Raw genomic sequence first — 20,433 nt, forward strand, 5'->3', positions numbered from 1 at the left:
TGTTACAGTGTGTTTGGACGGCGCCGGACTGGAGCGGGTCTGGTGGGGGTGGTGCCTGGGCATATAGTGTGATGTCATGGTGCAAGGGAGCCGAGTGGTGCTTCCCTATTCTAATTTCTTGCCTTCCTGAGTCCTGTCCCTAAGCTTATTATATATATATATATTGAAAATAAAATGAAAAATATGTTTTTTTGCTGTAATACCTACTTCAACCCACTTAGTTAATTGCATATTGTTCTTGTTTGGAGACTAAATTCTGAAATTTGCACTTTGTAACTCTTGGAAATGCCGGTAAAAACTTGGCTGTGCCGGTAAATTTCAATCTGTTAGGTTGGCAACACTGCCATCCATTCCAGAAGGAAGCTTTATTATCAGAGAAGTAATCCCAGCCTCGCTCTCATTAGAGAATGATCGATTCTCCATGGGCCATAATCAGTGGGTGGGAGGATTGGCCCTAATCTTCTCCAAAATCCCCGTCCTGGCCGGGTCCTTCACATCTCCTATTTATCACCAGAAGACACACAAAGGGCGACCCGCAGACAGACGGATGGAAAATACTGTCACATTATATCTCATATTTTACCGTGACGAAAACACAATATTACACCGTATATAATACACCGTACATTACACCATACATTACACCGTACATTACACCGTATATATTACACCCGTACATTACACCATACATTACACCATACATTACACCGTATATATTACACCGTATATTACACCCGTACATTACACCGTACATTACACCGTATATATTACACCGTATATTACACTGTACATTACACCGTACATTACACCATATACATTACACCGTATATATTACACCGTATATTACACTGTACATTACACCGTACATTACACCGTATATATTACACCGTATATATTACACCGTATATATTACACCGTATATTACACCGTATATATTACACCGTATATATTACACCGTATATATTACACCGTATATTACACCGTATATATTACACCGTATATATTACACCGTATATTACACCGCACATTACACTGTACATTACACCGTATATATTACACCGTATATTACACCCGTACATTACACCGTATATATTACACCGTATATTACACCCGTACATTACACCGTATATATTACACCGTATATTACACCCGTACATTACACCGTATATTACACCGTATATATTACACCGTATATTACACCGTATATTACACCGTACATTACACCGTATATATTACACCATATATTACACCCGTACATTACACCATATATATTACACCGTACATTACACTATATATATTACACCGTATATATTACACAGTATACATTACACCATATACATTACACCTGTACATTAAACCGTATAGTACACCATATATATTACACCGTACATTACACCGTATATATTACACCGTATATTACACCGTGTATATTACACCGTATATTACACCGTATATATTACACCATATACATTACACCATATATTACACCGTACATTACACCATATATATTACACCGTATATATTACACAGTATACATTACACCATATACATTACACCTGTACATTAAACCATATAGTACACCATATACCTTACACCATATACTACACCATACATTACACTGTATATATTACACAGTATACATTACACCGTATATATTACACCGTATATTACACCGTATATTACACCGTATCAATTACACTGTATACATTACACCGTATATTACACCGTACACCCCGACAATGAATATACATGGAAGGGGATACTCACAGCCTCTGAGACGGCTCATCATACGCCAGGATCCGGATCACCTCCCAACTCCCCGACGTCAGATGGCGGATGCTCACCAGATCGGTCTTCGTCTGGAAAGAGAAAAACCCAAATAATCCTCTATAGATGCTATATATACACCTTACAGACAGTATATTATTCCATATACACTATATACACCCTACACACAGTATATAATTCCGTATACACTATATACACCCTACAGACAGTATATAATTCCGTATACACTATATACACCCTACAGACAGTATATAATTCCGTATACACTATATACACCCTACAGACAGTATATAATTCCGTATACACTATATACACCCTACAGACAGTATATTATTCCATATACACTATATACACCCTACAGACAGTATATAACCCTATATACACCACACAGAGAGTATATAATCACGTATACACTATATACACCACACAGACAGTATATAATCCTCTATACACCATATACACCCTACAGACAGTCTATAATCTGTATACACTATATAATCCCATACACATTATATACACCATACAGACCATATATAATCTCGTATACACTATAAACATCATACAGACAGTATATAAACCTCTATACACCATATACACCCTACAGACAGTCTATAATCTGTATACACTATATACACCATACAGACGGCTGCTAGACTCTGCTCAGCGCCGGGCCTGGGCTCCCCTTGCCTGGGAATATCCAGAAGTAGCAGCTGACAGTCCAGAAATCCTGACTGAAGAATGGGCAATGTGGCACAGTAATAGTGGCTTTGCTCACCTCCACCCACGGTCTTGGATGTGGAGGTCTTATGGCGGATGCAGCGCTGACTCACCTGGATGAACCTGTTTCTGCACAGGATGAGATTGGATGGAGGAATGCGTCTGTCCAGCCACTGGATAAAGGTACGGGAGAAGAGGAAGCCATCTTCATTCCCCAACCACGGGTCACAGATCCACAGTCTGGGAGCGGAGGAAGCCGGTCTCCTCCCCAACATTTACCTGGAGCGAATTATGTGGAGACCCCAGCAGAAGTTCTGGCAACAGGGCAGAGTGCTACCAACCTCTGCCCAGCACCTAGGAAGCTGGGCAATCCACCCATCCCCCCCAGCGACAAGCTGATGAAGTGAAGATTCTACACCCAGCTGAAGCTGGCAGCCGGACAGAGAGACAATCACTCTGCCCCACACCCACTGAAGACAACCCTTCCCTGCCGCCAAGAATGGAAATCAGGTTGACCTATGTGAGTTCACTCTGCCCTCAATGTACAAAAGATGGAGTTCCTGTGGGAGTGGATGGGACTGCAGTCTTCACCTCTATATCCCAGGGATGCTGGACAGTCGGCCCAAATCCCCAACCTACCCCACAGGAATACCAGGAGGAGGAGGTAGGCGATCCCTCCTCTCTACAGCAGACCCCCAACCAGGTCCTGGGGGAAGTATTTGCCAACCCCAACCCAGTAGAAGAGCTGGCAACAGAGCAGAGTGCTACCAACCTCTGCCCAGCACCCACAAAAGCTACAGTCTTCATCTGTACACCCCAGGGATGCTGGACAGTCGGCCCAGATCCCCAACAGCCTGACGAAGTGACCCCCCCACCCTGTCTTCTCTCCAGCAGCTGAAAGGACTCCAGGGAGAAGGGCCAGTCCACGCTTCTTGCCTACAGCGGGTATGTTCTACAAGAGAGGCAGAGGTTGGCTGGGTGAGTAACGCTGTTTTCCCGACAATTTGTTTGGGGTACTGGGTGGGTGCAGACATTGGGGGGGGGGGGGCATGGAACACAACCTACCTTAGAGAGGATGGGAAATCCCTCTCTCAGCCCCCTAGGCCCCTCTTATGTGTCTATTAGGGACACAGGGTGCCCAAGAAGCCCAGTCTGGCCTTCCCAAACCAGACTTCCACAGACTGATCAGCTATGAGAGCTCCATGCGCCTTGCCAAGACAAACTTACAAACTATGTGGAACTTTGTCAGGGAAGCTGCCATGATGGATGGACTCTTCGGGATTTGTTACCAGACTAACTCAGGCACAGACCGATTGGAGGTCCGGTACCTGGATTCGTCTACCTTTGGGGGGAAGATGTGTGGCAGTATTCACCATCACTGGGAGTGAGGGACAGATACTTAACCATTTGCCTACCGGGCACTTTCACCCCCTTCCTGCCCAGGCCAATTTTCAGCTTTCAGCGCTGTTGCTCTTTGAATGACAATTGCGTGGTCATGCAATGCTGTACCTAAATTAAATTTGTATCATTTTTTTTTAACAATTAGAGCTTTTTTTTGGTGGTATTTGATCACTACTGGGGGTTTTATTTTTTGCCGAACAAAAAAAAAGTCCAAAAATTTTGAAAAAAAAAAAAAGCAAAATAGTTTTTATAGTTTGTTATAAAATTTTTGCAATCCGGTAATTTTTCTCCTTCATTGATGTGCGCGAATGAGGTGGCACTGATGGGCAATGATAGGCACTGGTAGGTGACACTTATGGGGCACTAATTGGCACTGATAGGTGGCACTGGTGAGCTCTGATAGATGGCACTGGTAGGTGGCACTAGTGGGCACTGGTGGATGGCACTGGTGGGCACTGGTGGATGGCACTGGTGCATGGTACTGGTGGGCACTGGTGGATGGCACTGGTGGGCACTGGTAGGTGGCACTGGTGGATGGCACTGGTGGGCACTGGTAGGTGGCACTGGTGGATGGCACTGGTGGGCACTGGTGGATGGCACTGGTAGGTGGCACTTGGGGCATACATTCCTTTCCTCTTCGGGATCGATGTCCCTCTGACAGCAGCTGGCGATCGTTTTTGTTTTTCCTCCTCACTCTGACAATGTGAGGAGAAAAAACAGCTGATCGCCGGCTGCTGTTTACGTTACATGATCAGCTGTCATTGGCTGACAGCTGATCACGTGGTAAGGGGGCGGAATCGCCCCCTTACCCCAATCTGTGACCAGGCGAGTCTCATGGACTCACCGATGACAGATCGAGCCGGGCCACTCTGCAGGGAGCATGCAGGCCACTCGTTGCCGAGAGGACATCAATGTACGCCCTCCCGGCAATTTAGGTCCGCGCTGTAGCCATCATTCCGCTATAGCGCGGGCGTCATCCAGTTAATGATTTGGATTGCTTCAAATGGGTTCTGTGTTTACACTTATGATAATGTGTATTGAACTTCAATGTCAGAGACAGGCTCTCCCTATTGTCTGTGTATTGAGGTGTGATGTGGATTCTGTTAAGCCTGTCTGTCCCATTGTTACTGAACTCACATGTTGTTTCTGTCCAGATGGCTAGATAATTAGTTCAGGTTAATTCTATTTCTGTATACAATTTCATCTGCATATGATAATGTAATCAGGCAACCCCTGACCTGTGTGTGGTAATCTAATCAGGAGGGGGAGGTCCATGCTGTATATAAACTGTGTGACTGTTCAATAAAGGAGAAGGTTCCAATACTTATACAAGCTAAATTGTCGGCTAGCTTTGTATGGGGGGGCAGCTGTAATATCTGATATCTATGTTAAAGACTGGAGGAAGCCGTATACTGACGGAAGCCCACAAACACAGTGTGGGTCGTGGTTCCGTTACATACACTATACAGACAGTATATAATCCTGTATACACTATATACACCACACAGACAGTATATGATCCTGTATACACTGTATACACCATACAGACAGGATATAATCCCATACACATTATATACACCATGCACACAGTATATAATCCCGTATACACTATATACATCATACAGACTGTATATAGTCCCGTATAAACTATACAGACAGTATATAATCCCGTATACACTATATACACCCTAAAGACAGTATATAATCCCGTATACTCCATACAGAAAGTATATAATCCCATATACACTATATATACCCTACAGACAGTATATAATCCCGTATACACTATATACACCATACTGACAGTATATAATCCTGTATACACTATACACCAAAAAGACTGTATATAATCCAGTATACACTATATACACCCTGCAGACAGTATATAATCCTGTATACACTATATACATCATACAGACAGGATATAATCCCGTATACACTATATACACCATACAGGACGTATATATTCATGTATACACTATATACACCCTGCAGACAGTATATAATCCAGCATACACTTTATACACCCTACAGACAGTATATAATTCCATATACACTATATACACCCTACAGATGGTATAAATTCCCGTATACACTATATATATCATAATACAGACAGGATACAATTCTGTATACACTATATACACCATATAGACCGTATATAATCCTGTATACACTATATGCAGCAGACAGACAGTATATAATCTGGTATACACTATATATACATCATACAGACAGGATATAATCCCGTATGCACTATATAGACCCTACAGACAGGATATAATCCCGTATACACTATATAGACCCTACAGACAGGATATAATCCCGTATACACTATATACACCCTACAGACAGTATATAATCCCGTATACACTATATACACCATACAGACATCATATAATCCCGTATACACCATACCGACAGTATATAATCCCGTATACACTATATACACCCTGCAGACAGTATATAATCCTGTATACACTATATACACCCTACAGACAGTATATAATCCCGTATACACTATATACACCCTACAGGCAGTATATAATCCTGTATACACTATATACACCCTACAGACAGTATGTAATCCTGTATACACTATATACACCATACAGACATCATATAATCCCGTATACACCATACAGACAGTATATAATCCAGTATACACTATATACACCCTACAGACAGTATATAATCCCGTATACTCTATATACACCCTACAGACAGTATATAATCCCGTATACACTATATACACCCTACAGGCAGTATATAATCCTGTATACACTATATACACCCTACAGACAGTATATAATCCTGTATACACCATACAGACAGTATATAATCCAGTATACACTATATACACCCTACAGACAGTATATAATCCCGTACACTCTATATACACCCTACAGACAGTATATAATCCCATATACAGTATATACACCCTACAGACAGTATATAATCCCGTATACACCATACAGACAGTATATAATCCAGTATACATTATATACACTATACAGACAGTATATAATCCCGTATACACTATATACACCCTACAGACAGTATATAATCCTGTATACGCCATACAGACAGTATATAATCCAGTATACAGTATATATACCATACAGAAAGTATTTGATCCCATATACAGTATATACATCCTACAGCCAGTATATAATCCCTTATACTCTATATACACCCTACAGACAGTATATAATCCAGTATACAGTATATATACCATACAGAAAGAATTTGATCCCATATACAGTATATACACCATACAGACAGTATATAATCCCGTATACAGTATATACACCCTACAGACAGTATATCATTCCGTATACCCCATATACACCCTACAGACAGTATATAATACCGTATACACTATATACACCCTACAGACAGTATATAATCCAGTATACATTATATACACTATACAGACAATATATAATCCTATATACAATATATACACCCTAAAGACAGTATATAATCCCGTATACACCATACAGACAGTATATAATCCTGTATACACTATACACCCTACAGACAGTATATAATCCTGTATACACTATACACCCTACAGACAGTATATAATCCTGTATACACTATATATACCCTACAGACAGTATATAATCCGTATACACCCTACAGACAGTATATAATTCCGTATACACTATATACACCCTACAGACAGTATATAATCCCGTATACACTATATACACCCTACATACAGTATATAATCCCGTATACACTATATACACCCTAGAGACAGTATATAATCCCGTATACACTATATACACCATACAGACAGTATATAATCCTGTATACACTATATACACCCTACAGACAGTATATAATCCTGTATACACCCTACAGACAGTATATAATTCCGTATACACTATATACACCCTACAGACAGTATATAATCCCGTAAAACAGTATATAATCCAGCATACACTATATACGCCCTAGAGACAGTATATAATCCCGTATATACTATATACACCATACATACAGTATATAATCCAGTATACACTATATGCACCCTACAGACAGTATATAATCCCGTATACACTATATACACCCTACAGGCAGTATATAATCCTGTATACACTATATACCCCCTACAGACAGTATATAATCCCGTATACACTATATACACCATACAGACAGGATATAATCCCGTATACAGTATATACACCATACACACAGTATATAATCCCATATATACTATATACACCATACAGACAGCATATAATCCCGTATACACCATACAGACAGTATATAATCCAGTATACACTATATGCACCCTACAGACCGTATATAATCCCGTATACACTATATACACCATACAGACAGTATATAATCCCGTATACTCTATATACACCCTACAGACAGTATATAATCCCGTATACAGTATATATACCATACAGAAAGTATACGATCCCATATACAGTATATACACCCTACAGACAGTATATAATCCCGTGTACACCATACAGGCAGTATATAATCCAGTATACATTATATACACCATACAGACAGTATATAATCCCGTATACACTATATACATCATACAGACAGTATATAATCCCGTATACACCATATACACCCTACAGACAGTATATGATCCCGTATACACCATACAGACAGTATATAATGCTGTATACACTATATACCCCATACAGACAGTATATAATCCTGTATACACTATATACACCATACAGACAGTATATAATCCCGTATACACTATATACACCCTACAGACAGTATATAATCCCGTATACACCATATACACCCTACAGACAGTATATGATCCCGTATACACCATACAGACAGTATATAATGCTGTATACACTATATACCCCATACAGACAGTATATAATCCTGTATACACTATATACACCATACAGACAGTATATAATCCCGTATACACTATATACACCCTACAGACAGTATATAATCCCGTATACACCATACAGACAGTATATAATCCTGTATACACTATACACCCTACAGGCAGTATATAATCCCGTATACACTATATACACCCTACAGACAGTATATAATCCCGTATACACTATATACACCCTACAGACAGTATATAATCCCATATACACTATATACACCCTACAGACAGTATATAATCCCATATACACTATATACACCCTACAGACAGTATATAATCCCATATACACTATATACACCCTACAGACAGTATATAATCCCATATACACTATATACACCCTACGGACAGGATATAATCCCATATACAGTATATACACCACACACACAGTATATAATCCCATATATACTATATACACCATACAGACAGTATATAATCCTGTATACACTATATACACCCTACAGACAGTATATAATCCCATATACACTATATACACCCTACAGACAGTATATAATCCCATATACACTATATACACCCTACGGACAGGATATAATCCCATATACAGTATATACACCACACACACAGTATATAATCCCATATATACTATATACACCATACAGACAGTATATAATCCTGTATACACTATATACACCCTACAGACAGTATATAATCCCATATACACTATATACACCCTACAGACAGTATATAATCCCATATACACTATATACACCCTACAGACAGTATATAATCCTGTATACACTATATACACCATACAGACAGGATATAATCCCATATACAGTATATACACCACACACACAGTATATAATCCCATATATACTATATACACCATACAGACAGTATATAATCCTGTATACACTATATACACCCTACAGACGGGATATAATCCCGTATACACCATACAGACAGTATATAATCCGTATACACAATACACCCTACAGACCGTATATAATCCCTTATACACCATATAGACAGTATATAATCCCGTATACACTACATACAGCCTACAGACAGTATATAATCCTGTATACACCATACAGACAGTATATAATCCTGTATACACCATATAGACAGTATATAATTCTGTATACACTATATATACATATATAGAGGTTCTTCTGGCTGGACTCACCTGGACGGTGAACATGGCGATGTGGTGGAACTCTCCTCGGCCGCCTTGTTTCACCGGAACCGTCATGAAGAATTTAGTTCCATCCTTGGAGAAGATTGGCTCCTCGTTCTGCCATGCAGAGGGGGAGGGGTTATAGACACTGACCCCCATCATTCTTTACATAGAGACGGATGATGGATTCTTACCTGCTTGGACAGCCAGACCTCCGACACCACTTCATATTTCTGTAACAGACATTTATAATCAGATTATTTCTGCTATGACGCGGGTGATTATAGAAGAGAACCCCGCCTACAGCTGGCTCCTCCCCCACAGAGGTCAATACTAGAAAACAGAGGACATTTTGGACTTTACTGGTACCAATGGAGGAACGGTCACACATTTATAATATAGGAAAATGTAATAAGGACATGTATGTATATTTTTATGAGAGAATATTAGCCATATATCGAAACACCAATGTATCCTTGATCAACGCGTTTCGCATAATCGCTTCCTCAGGACCTCAATGTCTTAACAGCAAAGGAGTTATCCCTCTCCAAAACAAAAATGACAATAATCAGCCTATAAGAACTCGAAAAAACGACATAACATGGCATGTGTCATACACCCACTCACATATCATCCCATAGGGGTAACATACAGAGGGCAGTACAGGGGGTAACATACAGAGGGCAGTACAGGGGGTAACATACAGAGGACAGTACAGGGGGTAACATACAGAGGGTGGTGCAGGGGGTAATATAAGAATATTTTACATTCATAAAAACGAAGCTTTTCCTGAATTCGATGACTAGAAGGCTTTTTGGATATCTTTGAGGTGTAGTTGGTAACTCCGGTGCTGGCAGAAGGCGATGATATTGCTATTCTAGTATACAGCCTATTCATTTGGTTGTTGGGCCTTCTATGAACCTGGAGTGTCTTCCAAACCAGCCATCGGTAAATGTCTCCCCGATGGAGAAATGTCCCCTTGATGGAGAAATGTCCCCCCCGATGGAGAAATGTCCCCCCCCCGTAGGTAAATGTCTCCCCGATGGAGAAATGTCCCCCCAATGGAGAAATGTCCCCCGATGGATAAATGTCCCCCCGATGGATAAATGTCCCCCCGATGGGGAAATGTCCCCCCTGATGGGGAAATGTACCCCCCGATGGAGAAATGTCCCCCCGATGGGGAAATGTCCCCCCCAATGGAGAAATGTCCCCCCCCCGTAGGTAAATGTCTCCCCGATGGAGAAATGTCCCCCCAATGGAGAAATGTCCCCCGATGGATAAATTTCCCCCGATGGATAAATGTCCCCCCGATGGGGAAATGTCCCCCCTGATGGGGAAATGTACCCCCCGATGGAGAAATGTCCCCCCGATGGGGAAATGTCCCCCCTGATGGGGAAATGTACCCCCCAATGGAGAAATGTCCCCCCCCATGGGGAAATGTCTCCCCGATGGAGAAATGTCCCCCCCCATGGGGAAATGTCTCCCTGATGGATAAATGTCTCCCCGATGGGGAAATGTCCCCCCTGATGGGGAAATGTACCCCCCAATGGAGAAATGTCCCCCCCCATGGGGAAATGTCTCCCTGATGGATAAATGTCCCCTGATGGAGAAATGTCTCCCTGATGGATAAATGTCTCCCCGATGGGGAAATGTCCCCCCCGATGGAGATATTTTATATATGTTGCTTATTTATCTCTTTCTATAATGGCCTTTTTAGGGTGACTCAATGCCAGTTGGAGGATTGGTTTATTCATAATATTTGGCTACATTGTTTTGCGTCGCTCTGTTTCTTCTAATCAGACGATGGCCTAGCGGTGGGTATAATATAGAATGTTGTTGTGGGCGGGTGTATGACACACGGCATGTTATGTCCTTTTTCTTTTGGAAAGGCAAAACTCCTTTACTGCTAAGACTTTGAGGTCCTGAGGAAGCCATTATGCGAAACGCGTCAACCTCTTACAGTATTCAACAAAGATAGATTGGTGTTTCAATACCTGTGGGGACACACAATCCCCCCCCCATTTCTGTGGGGACACACAATCCCCCCCCCATTTCTGTGGGGACACACAACCCCCCCCCCCCATTTCTGTGGGGACACACAACCCCCCCCCCCACCATTTCTGTGGGGACACACTCACCATACATCACTGATACCAATGATGGGGCACTATTCCTCCCCCCCTCTGGGGTCACACAATAGGAAAATCAGATTCCAAATAACCTAAAAGAATGTAAAGGGGCAGTGACACCAGCATGCGCACAGTGTTAAAGGGGCAGAAATAGCACTTTTAGGCTCTTTTATCAAATAAAAAATAAAGAAAAGATCATTCATAGTATAATAAAGTCTCAGGAAAGTTTCTGGACTTTTGTTTTGCCGTGTTTTGGGGTTTTTACAGAGAAAAAAATTGTCCAAAAATGCGGCGATAGATTGTCTGTGGGAGGGGAGGAGATAGTTATTCTGTGGGCGGGGCAGAGGGGGCGGGGTTATTTAGTGTATTTTATTGATTTATAATGAACAGAAAATAGAATAAAAGTAAAATATGGAGAAATGAAATGTCTGGGTGTCACCCTCCCCTCCCCCACACCTGGGTGGGTGTCACCCTCCCCTCCCCCGCACCTGGGTGGGTGTCACCCTCCCCCACACCTGGGTGGGTGTCCCCCTCCCCTCCCCCGCACCTGGGCGGGTGTCCCCCTCCCCTCCACCCTCCCACACCTGGGTGGGTGTCCCCCTCCCCTCCCCCCCACCTGGGTGAATGTCCCCCTCCCCTACCCCGCACCTTGCTGCAGGCTCCGGTGGTGGTGTCACACACGGTCAGGATGGAGATGTTCTGCAGACGGTTGAGCCATCGGACGACCGTTCTCGTGTTACTGATCCATTTCACCATTGTGATGTAATAATCCCTGCAGAGGGGAGATCATCCAATGAGATCACAGGATAAAGCACCCTGACATTGTCTTCAGGAAGAGGGCGGGGCACCTTGTCCAGGACCCACCCCCTGACTCTGATTGGATAACGAACAGGCAGCAGCAGAATGATAAGGTCATCCCTGTCTCCTTCCCCATTCATAGTCTCCCCTCCCACCACTCTGAATTCTGCTGTACTGGGCCAATCAGGTGTGAGGAGCAGACTGTGACCCCGCCTCCTGTATTCCCCTGTACAGCAGAGCTCTGACTGGGAGAGGGAGGGGCAGGACTGGCCGCCACGAGATGTTTATAAAGACGTATTTATTTCCTATGATCATCAGCTCCATCTAGTGGCCATAATGCAATATTTAATCTCTCTATGCTGTATGAATCGATAACATTCAACCTGGGGGAGGAACTCACCTAACATTCGATCTACCTCCGTTCTCACATAACGAATGTACAGCGGGGGGGGGGGGGGGGGTTTGGGAATAATGATTGGCTCCCCGCAGATTACATAGAAATGGGGGGGGGGGTATAATTCTTCTCATCGGTGTATTGTATATGATAGAGACAGAAAATCAACCACTGACCTGCGACTCCATTTATAACATTTATATCATTTATATCATGTGATATTCTGTGTCTATCATATAAAATACACAGATGAGAAGAATTATACCCCCCCCCATTTCTATGTAATCTGCGGGGAGCCAATCATTATTCCCCCCCTCCCCCGCCATTTCTCTGTAATCTGCGGGGAGCCAATCATTATTCCCCCCCCCCCCCATTTCTATGTAATCTGCGGGGAGCCAATCATTATTTCCCCCCTCCCCCCCCATTTCTATGTAATCTGCGGGGAGCCAATCATTATTTCCCCCCTCCCCCCCCATTTCTATGTAATCTGCGGGGAGCCAATCATTATTTCCCCCCTCCCCCCCATTTCTATGTAATCTGCGGGGAGCCAATCATTATTCCCCCCCCCATTTCTCTGTAATCTGCGGGGAGCCAATCATTATTCCCCCCCCCCGCCATTTCTCTGTAATCTGCGGGGAGCCAATCATTATTTCCCCCCCCCCCCATTTCTCTGTAATCTGCGGGGAGCCAATCATTATTCCCCCCCCCCGCCATTTCTCTGTAATCTGCGGGGAGCCAATCATTATTCCCCCCCCCCATTTCTATGTAATCTGCGGGGAGCCAATCATTATTCCCCCCCCCATTTCTATGTAATCTGCGGGGAGCCAATCATTATTCCCCCCCCATTTCTATGTAATCTGCGGGGAGCCAATCATTATTCCCCCCCCCCCGCCATTTCTCTGTAATCTGCGGGGAGCCAATCATTATTCCCCCCCCATTTCTATGTAATCTGCGGGGAGCCAATCATTATTCCCCCCCCATTTCTATGTAATCTGCGGGGAGCCAATCATTATTCCCCCCCCCCCGCCATTTCTCTGTAATCTGCGGGGAGCCAATCATTATTCCCCCCCCATTTCTATGTAATCTGTGGGGAGCCAATCATTATTCCCCCCCATTTCTATGTAATCTGCGGGGAGCCAATCATTATTCCCCCCCATTTCTATGTAATCTGCGGGGAGCCAATCATTATTCCCCCCCCCATTTCTCTGTAATCTGTGGGGAGCCAATCATTATTCCCCCCCCATTTCTCTGTAATCTGCGGGGAGCCAATCATTATTCCCCCCCCCGCCATTTCTCTGTAATCTGCGGGGAGCCAATCATTATTCCCCCCCCCCGCCATTTCTCTGTAATCTGCGGGGAGCCAATCATTATTCCCCCCCCCGCCATTTCTCTGTAATCTGCGGGGAGCCAATCATTATTCCCCCCCCCCGCCATTTCTCTGTAATCTGCGGGGAGCCAATCATTATTTCCCCCCTCCCCCGCCATTTCTCTGTAATCTGCGGGGAGCCAATCATTATTCCCCCCCTCCCCCCCGTATATACATCAGAGGATGGAAAGCTTTCTTCATGGTTTATAAATCCCCCCTCCCCCCTGCGGGACCAATCAAACACATTATAACCTGCGTATGATGGCGGCCATTGTGTTCTATGGAGTGAGAATTGAAGAGCCGCACCCCTATCAGACTATGACATCAGAGACACAATGGAGTAAGAGGCGGGGCTTGGAAGGAACATCATTTTATGAATCCATTTATTATATATTCTCTATCTCTGTTACATAGAACATTCCTTCTAATACAAAACATCGATCATTAGCAGTAGGGAGGGGCTGGATGATCGACTCGAACATCGAGTATTCACCGAACCCGGGGCGCTCAGCAGGAAGATTCCCCCAACCATGAGCGCCCCATAATGTGCTACTCGAATGCAGTGCATTAAGTGGTTGTGATTGGCCAAAGCATGACCCTGACCTGTATGCTTTAGCCAATCACAGCACAATGTTCTGTCAGAGCTATGATTGGCCTAAGGCAGGCTGCCTTTACCCAATCATGGCTCAGGGGCTAAGTCCACCGCCGTGTATAGTGTGTGATAATGGAGGTTAGGCAGGTAATTAGTGGATGGTGAGTGGAGTTAGATTAGTGCAGTCAGTGTAGTGTTCAGGTTACACCCCACTTTTATAATGTATGGATATGTTGTAGTCCTGGGTCCCCTCTCAGTGCTCCCCAAGTTTTGTGTCCCTGTCACTTATAGTTCAGAAACAGTGCCATGCCAAGCTGACCGAGATTTCCCATAGACACCAATGTTAAAGACTGGGAGCAGTGCCGTGCCAAGCTGACCGAGTTTCCCATAGACACCAATGTTAAAGACTGAGAGCAGTGCCGTGCCAAGCTGACCGAGATTTCCCATAGACACCAATGTTAAAGACTGGGAGCAGTGCCATGCCAAGCTGACCGAGTTTCCCATAGACACCAATGTTAAAGACTGGGAGCAGTGCCATGCCAAGCTGACCGAGATTTCCCATAGACACCAATGTTAAAGACTGGGAGCAGTGGCATGCCAAGCTGACCGAGATTTCCCATAGACACCAATGTTAAAGACTGGGAGCAGTGGCATGCCAAGCTGACCGAGATTTCCCATAGACACCAATGTTAAAGACTGGGAGCAGTGGCATGCCAAGCTGACCAATATTTCCCATAGATGCCAATGTTAAAGACTGGGAGCAGTGCCATGCCAAGCTGACCGAGATTTCCCATAGACACCAATGTTAAAGACTGGGAGCAGTGCCATGCCAAGCTGACCAATATTTCCCATAGACGCCTATGGGGTTTTTGGTCAGTTTTTGGCAGATTTTCTGTGTTTTTGGTCAGAAGTCAGCTCCTTCCTCCACACCCCTGCAAAAAATGCCCAAAAAACAACACGCTCAGCTGTGATTGGAGCCGTTAGACGTGTTCCTATTGGGAGGACATTTCTGTTGCAGGGGATGCCAGAAATCTGACTTCTGGGAAAATCAATGAGCCAATCACACAGCAGGAAATGACATTTCTGGGGGGCGGGGCTCTGTATACCATCTGTGTACACAGCGCCTCCAGGTGGCCATATTGTATTCTACAGAAAATGACAGCAGCTGCAGAATGAGAAGGAATCATCCAATCACAAAGTGACTCCCGATTGTACACGCAGGATTCTATTTTCTTGGTTTCCTATTTTATTTCCCCAGGAATTGGAGTTCCCTTTAAGAAAAAGCAGATTTATACCCAGCTATACACGGCAGAGCAATGTCATCCATTCACACAAATGGGGGGGGGGGTAAATGTTGGGGGAATGTGGGGGGGGGTAAATGTCAAGGGAATGTGGAGGGGGGCAGTAAATGTCTGGGGAATGTGGGGGGTGGTAAATGTTGGGGGAATGTGTGGGGGAGTAAATGTCGGGGGAATGTGGGGGGGCAGTAAATGTCAGGGGAATGTGGGGGGGCAGTAAATGTCGGGGGAATATGGGGGGGCGGTAAATGTTGGGGGAATGTGGGGGGGGGGGAAGCATTCCAAATACATGACATGGGAGGTCATTATATGGAAGATATGTATGTGGGAGGCCTCCGCCCCGCGCTGTGAATGAGGTGTTGATGGCTCCTGATGAAGGGGACTTACCTCCAGAAACACATTGAGCCCCTAAAGTCCCCCTCACCTTATACAGAGGACACCGCGCACCGCTAACCATACATATTCTATATTACAGAGATATACAATTTATATGTCCCGCCCACTCCTCCATCCTGTCCCCGATATTCCCCAGATCTGTGCGTCGTCTGACCATGTGTGATCTACCAATCAGGGAATCCCTCATCAATGCACATTGCTGAAATCTACAGACACCCCTCCCCCCAACCAACCAATCCAAGCTACCGCCATCCCCCCCATGACCAATCCAATCTACCGCCATCCCCCCACCGACCAATCTAATCTACTACCCCCCCCCCCACCAACCAATCCAATCTAACACCATCCCTCCATGACCAATCCAATCTACCACCATCCCCCCACCGGCCAATCTAATCTACAGCCATCCCCCACTGACCAATCCAATCTACCGCCATCCCCCCACAGACCAATCCAAATGACCACCATCCCCCCACCAACCAATCTAATCTACCCCCCCACGACCAATCTAATCTACAGCCATCCCCCCTGACTAATCTATTCTACCAACACCCCCCCACGACCAATACAATCTACTACCATCCCCCCACCAACCAATCAAATCTACCACCATCCCCCCACCGACCAATCCAATCTACCGCCATCCCCCACCAACCAATCCAATCTACCGCCATCCCCCACCAACCAATCTAATCTACCGTCATCCCTCCACCGACCAATCTAATCTACTACCGCCCCCCCACGACCAATCTATTCTACCACTATCCCCCCCTCCAACCAATCCAATCTACCAACACCCCCCCACGACCAATACAATCTACTACCATTCCCCCACCAACCAATCCAATCTACCACCATCCCCCCACCAACCAATCCAATCTACCACCATCCCCCCACCAACCAATCCAATCTACCGCCATCCCCCACCAACCAATCTAATCTACCGTCATCCCTCCACCGACCAATCTAATCTACTACCACCCCCCCCCCCACGACCAATCCAATCTACCACCATCCCCCCACCAACCAATCCAATCTACCACCATCCCCCCACCAACCAATCCAATCTACCGCCATCCCCCACCAACCAATCTAATCTACCGTCATCCCTCCACCGACCAATCTAATCTACTACCACCCCCCCCCCCACGACCAATCCAATCTACCACCATCCCCCCACCGGCCAATCTAATCTACCACCCCCCCACGACCAATCTAATCTACAGCCATCCCCCACTGACCAATCCAATCTACCACCACCCCCCCACAGACCAATCCAATCTACCACAACCCCCCCACAGACCAATCCAATCTACCACCACCCCCCCACAGACCAATCCAATCTACCACAACCCCCCCACAGACCAATCCAATCTACTCCCATCCCCCCACCGACCAATCCAAACTACCGCCATCCCCCCCACGACCAATCTAATCTACCGCCATCCCCCCACAGACCAATCCAAATGACCACCATCCCCCCACTGACCAATCTATTCTACCGCCATCCCCCCACGACCAATCTAATCTACCGCCATCCCCCCACGACCAATCTAATTTACCGCCACCCCCCCACGACCAATCTAATCTACCAACACCCCCCCACGACCAATACAATCTACTACCATCCCCCCACCAACCAATCCAATCTACCGTCATCCCCCCACCAACCAATCCAATCTACCACCATCTCCCTCCGACCAATCCAATCTACCGCCACCCCCCACCGACCAATCTAATCTACTACCGCCCCCCCCCACGACCAATCTAATCTACCACCATTCCCCACCGACCAATCCAATCTACCACTATCCCCCCACCAACCAATCTAATCTACCGACACCCCCCTCCGACCAATCTAATTTAACAAGGAAATGTTTCCTATGAATGACATTTCCCGGTCCCGCCGGTGAGGTAAGTACCTGGATCGGAGGCTCTCTGGAGGCATCAGCTCCAACGTGTGGGTCGGCCCGTACAGATTGGCCACAAATAACTTCACCGTGGGGTTTGTCTGTCCGGCCTGCAGAAGAAGAGGGAATACCGGGGTCACCAATGGGGTCACAGGAGTGGACAATAGAGCCCCCCTATAATGGTTTATTCCTCTCTGGAGTCCCTCCCATCTGTACCTCGGGGTACGGGAACTGTCTTCATGGCCAAAAGATCCCCTCCCCCCAGGAATGGTATGCCCCTCCCATCTGTACCTCGGTGTACGGAACTGTCTTCATAGTCAAAAGATCCCCTCCCCCCAGGATTGGTTACCCCTCCCATCTGTACCTAGGGGTACGGGAACTGTCTTCATGGCCAAAAGAGCCCCTCCCCCCAGGAATGGTTTGCCCCTCCCACCTGTACCTCAGGGTACGGGAACTGTCTTCATGGCCAAAAGATCCCCTCCCCCCAGGAATGGTTTGCCCCTCCCATCTGTACCTCGGGGTACGGTAACTGTTTTCATGGCCAGTAGAACCCTTCTCCCCCATTGGTTTATTCCACTGTGCTGTACCCCCCACGAGGGACCTATCTGGCTAACCAGTAAAGCCCCCTCACCTATAACAGTTTTTTGTCCTTCTCTGGAGCCCCTCCCACCTGTACCTCAGGGTACGGGAACTGTCTTCATGGCCTGTAGAGCCCCTCCACTAGGAATGGTTTGCCCCTCCCACTTGTACCTTGGGGTACGGGAACTGTTTTCCGGGGGGGTAGAGGCTGCCGGTGTACTGAGGGATGACCATATTGGGCACCAAACTGTCATTGATCATCAGAAATGCCAATCTCTCGCCGTCCGGAGACCACCAATGGGCGATGTGGGTGTTCAATAATTCCTCTGAGACAGAAAAGACAACACAGATCATGTGATGACTCCGCCCATAACACATCCTCCAATCATATATCATGAATTCCCATTATGACTCCGCCCATAACACACCCTCCAATCATATATCATGAATTCCTGTTATGACTCCGCCCATAACACACCCTCCAATCATATATCATGAATTCCCATTATGACTCCGCCCATAACACACCCTCCAATCATATATCATGAATTCCCATTATGACTCTGCCCACAACACACCCTCCAATCATATATCATGAATTCCCATTATGACTCCGCCCACAACACACCCTCCAATCATATATCATGAATTCCCATTATGAATCCATCCATACCCCACCCTCCAATCATACATGAGGAGTTCCCATGACTCCGCCCATACTACTCCCCCAAATTATATATGATGGGTTAAAAAAAGGACTCCTCCCATACTAAACCCTCCAACTATAAATGATGGGTTCAAATAAGGATCCGCCCATACCACTCCCTCCAATTATATATGATCGGTTTAAACAATGACTCCGCCCATACCACTCCCTCCAATTATATATGGTAGGTTGAAATAATGACTCCGCCCATAACACTCAATTACACAATTACTGACCCAATGTCAGAGCTCACTAATCAGAGAACAAGGCTGCCATGGCCTCTCCCTGAATTGTCAGCTTCTGGGTCAATCTTTA

The 20,433-nt window shown here is 45.2% G+C and overlaps 1 protein-coding gene across 1 annotated transcript in view; it reads right to left on the bottom strand.

Moving 5' to 3' along the window:
* DPP10 (dipeptidyl peptidase like 10) overlaps window positions 1–20,433 on the bottom strand; it is a 318,952-nt gene that overhangs the window by 69,432 nt on the left and 229,087 nt on the right. The window contains exons 9-14 of the mRNA XM_082261092.1: window positions 19,584–19,738; window positions 18,846–18,943; window positions 12,728–12,851; window positions 10,145–10,183; window positions 9,960–10,067; window positions 1,768–1,859 (exon numbers count right to left, since the gene is read on the bottom strand). Coding sequence (XP_082117218.1) covers window positions 1,768–1,859; window positions 9,960–10,067; window positions 10,145–10,183; window positions 12,728–12,851; window positions 18,846–18,943; window positions 19,584–19,738 — 616 coding nt within the window. The remainder of the gene's footprint in view (window positions 1–1,767; window positions 1,860–9,959; window positions 10,068–10,144; window positions 10,184–12,727; window positions 12,852–18,845; window positions 18,944–19,583; window positions 19,739–20,433) is intronic.

Source organism: Pelophylax lessonae (genome assembly GCF_965119305.1).
Source record: "Pelophylax lessonae genome assembly, chromosome: 6".
Taxonomy (NCBI): domain Eukaryota; kingdom Metazoa; phylum Chordata; class Amphibia; order Anura; family Ranidae; genus Pelophylax; species Pelophylax lessonae.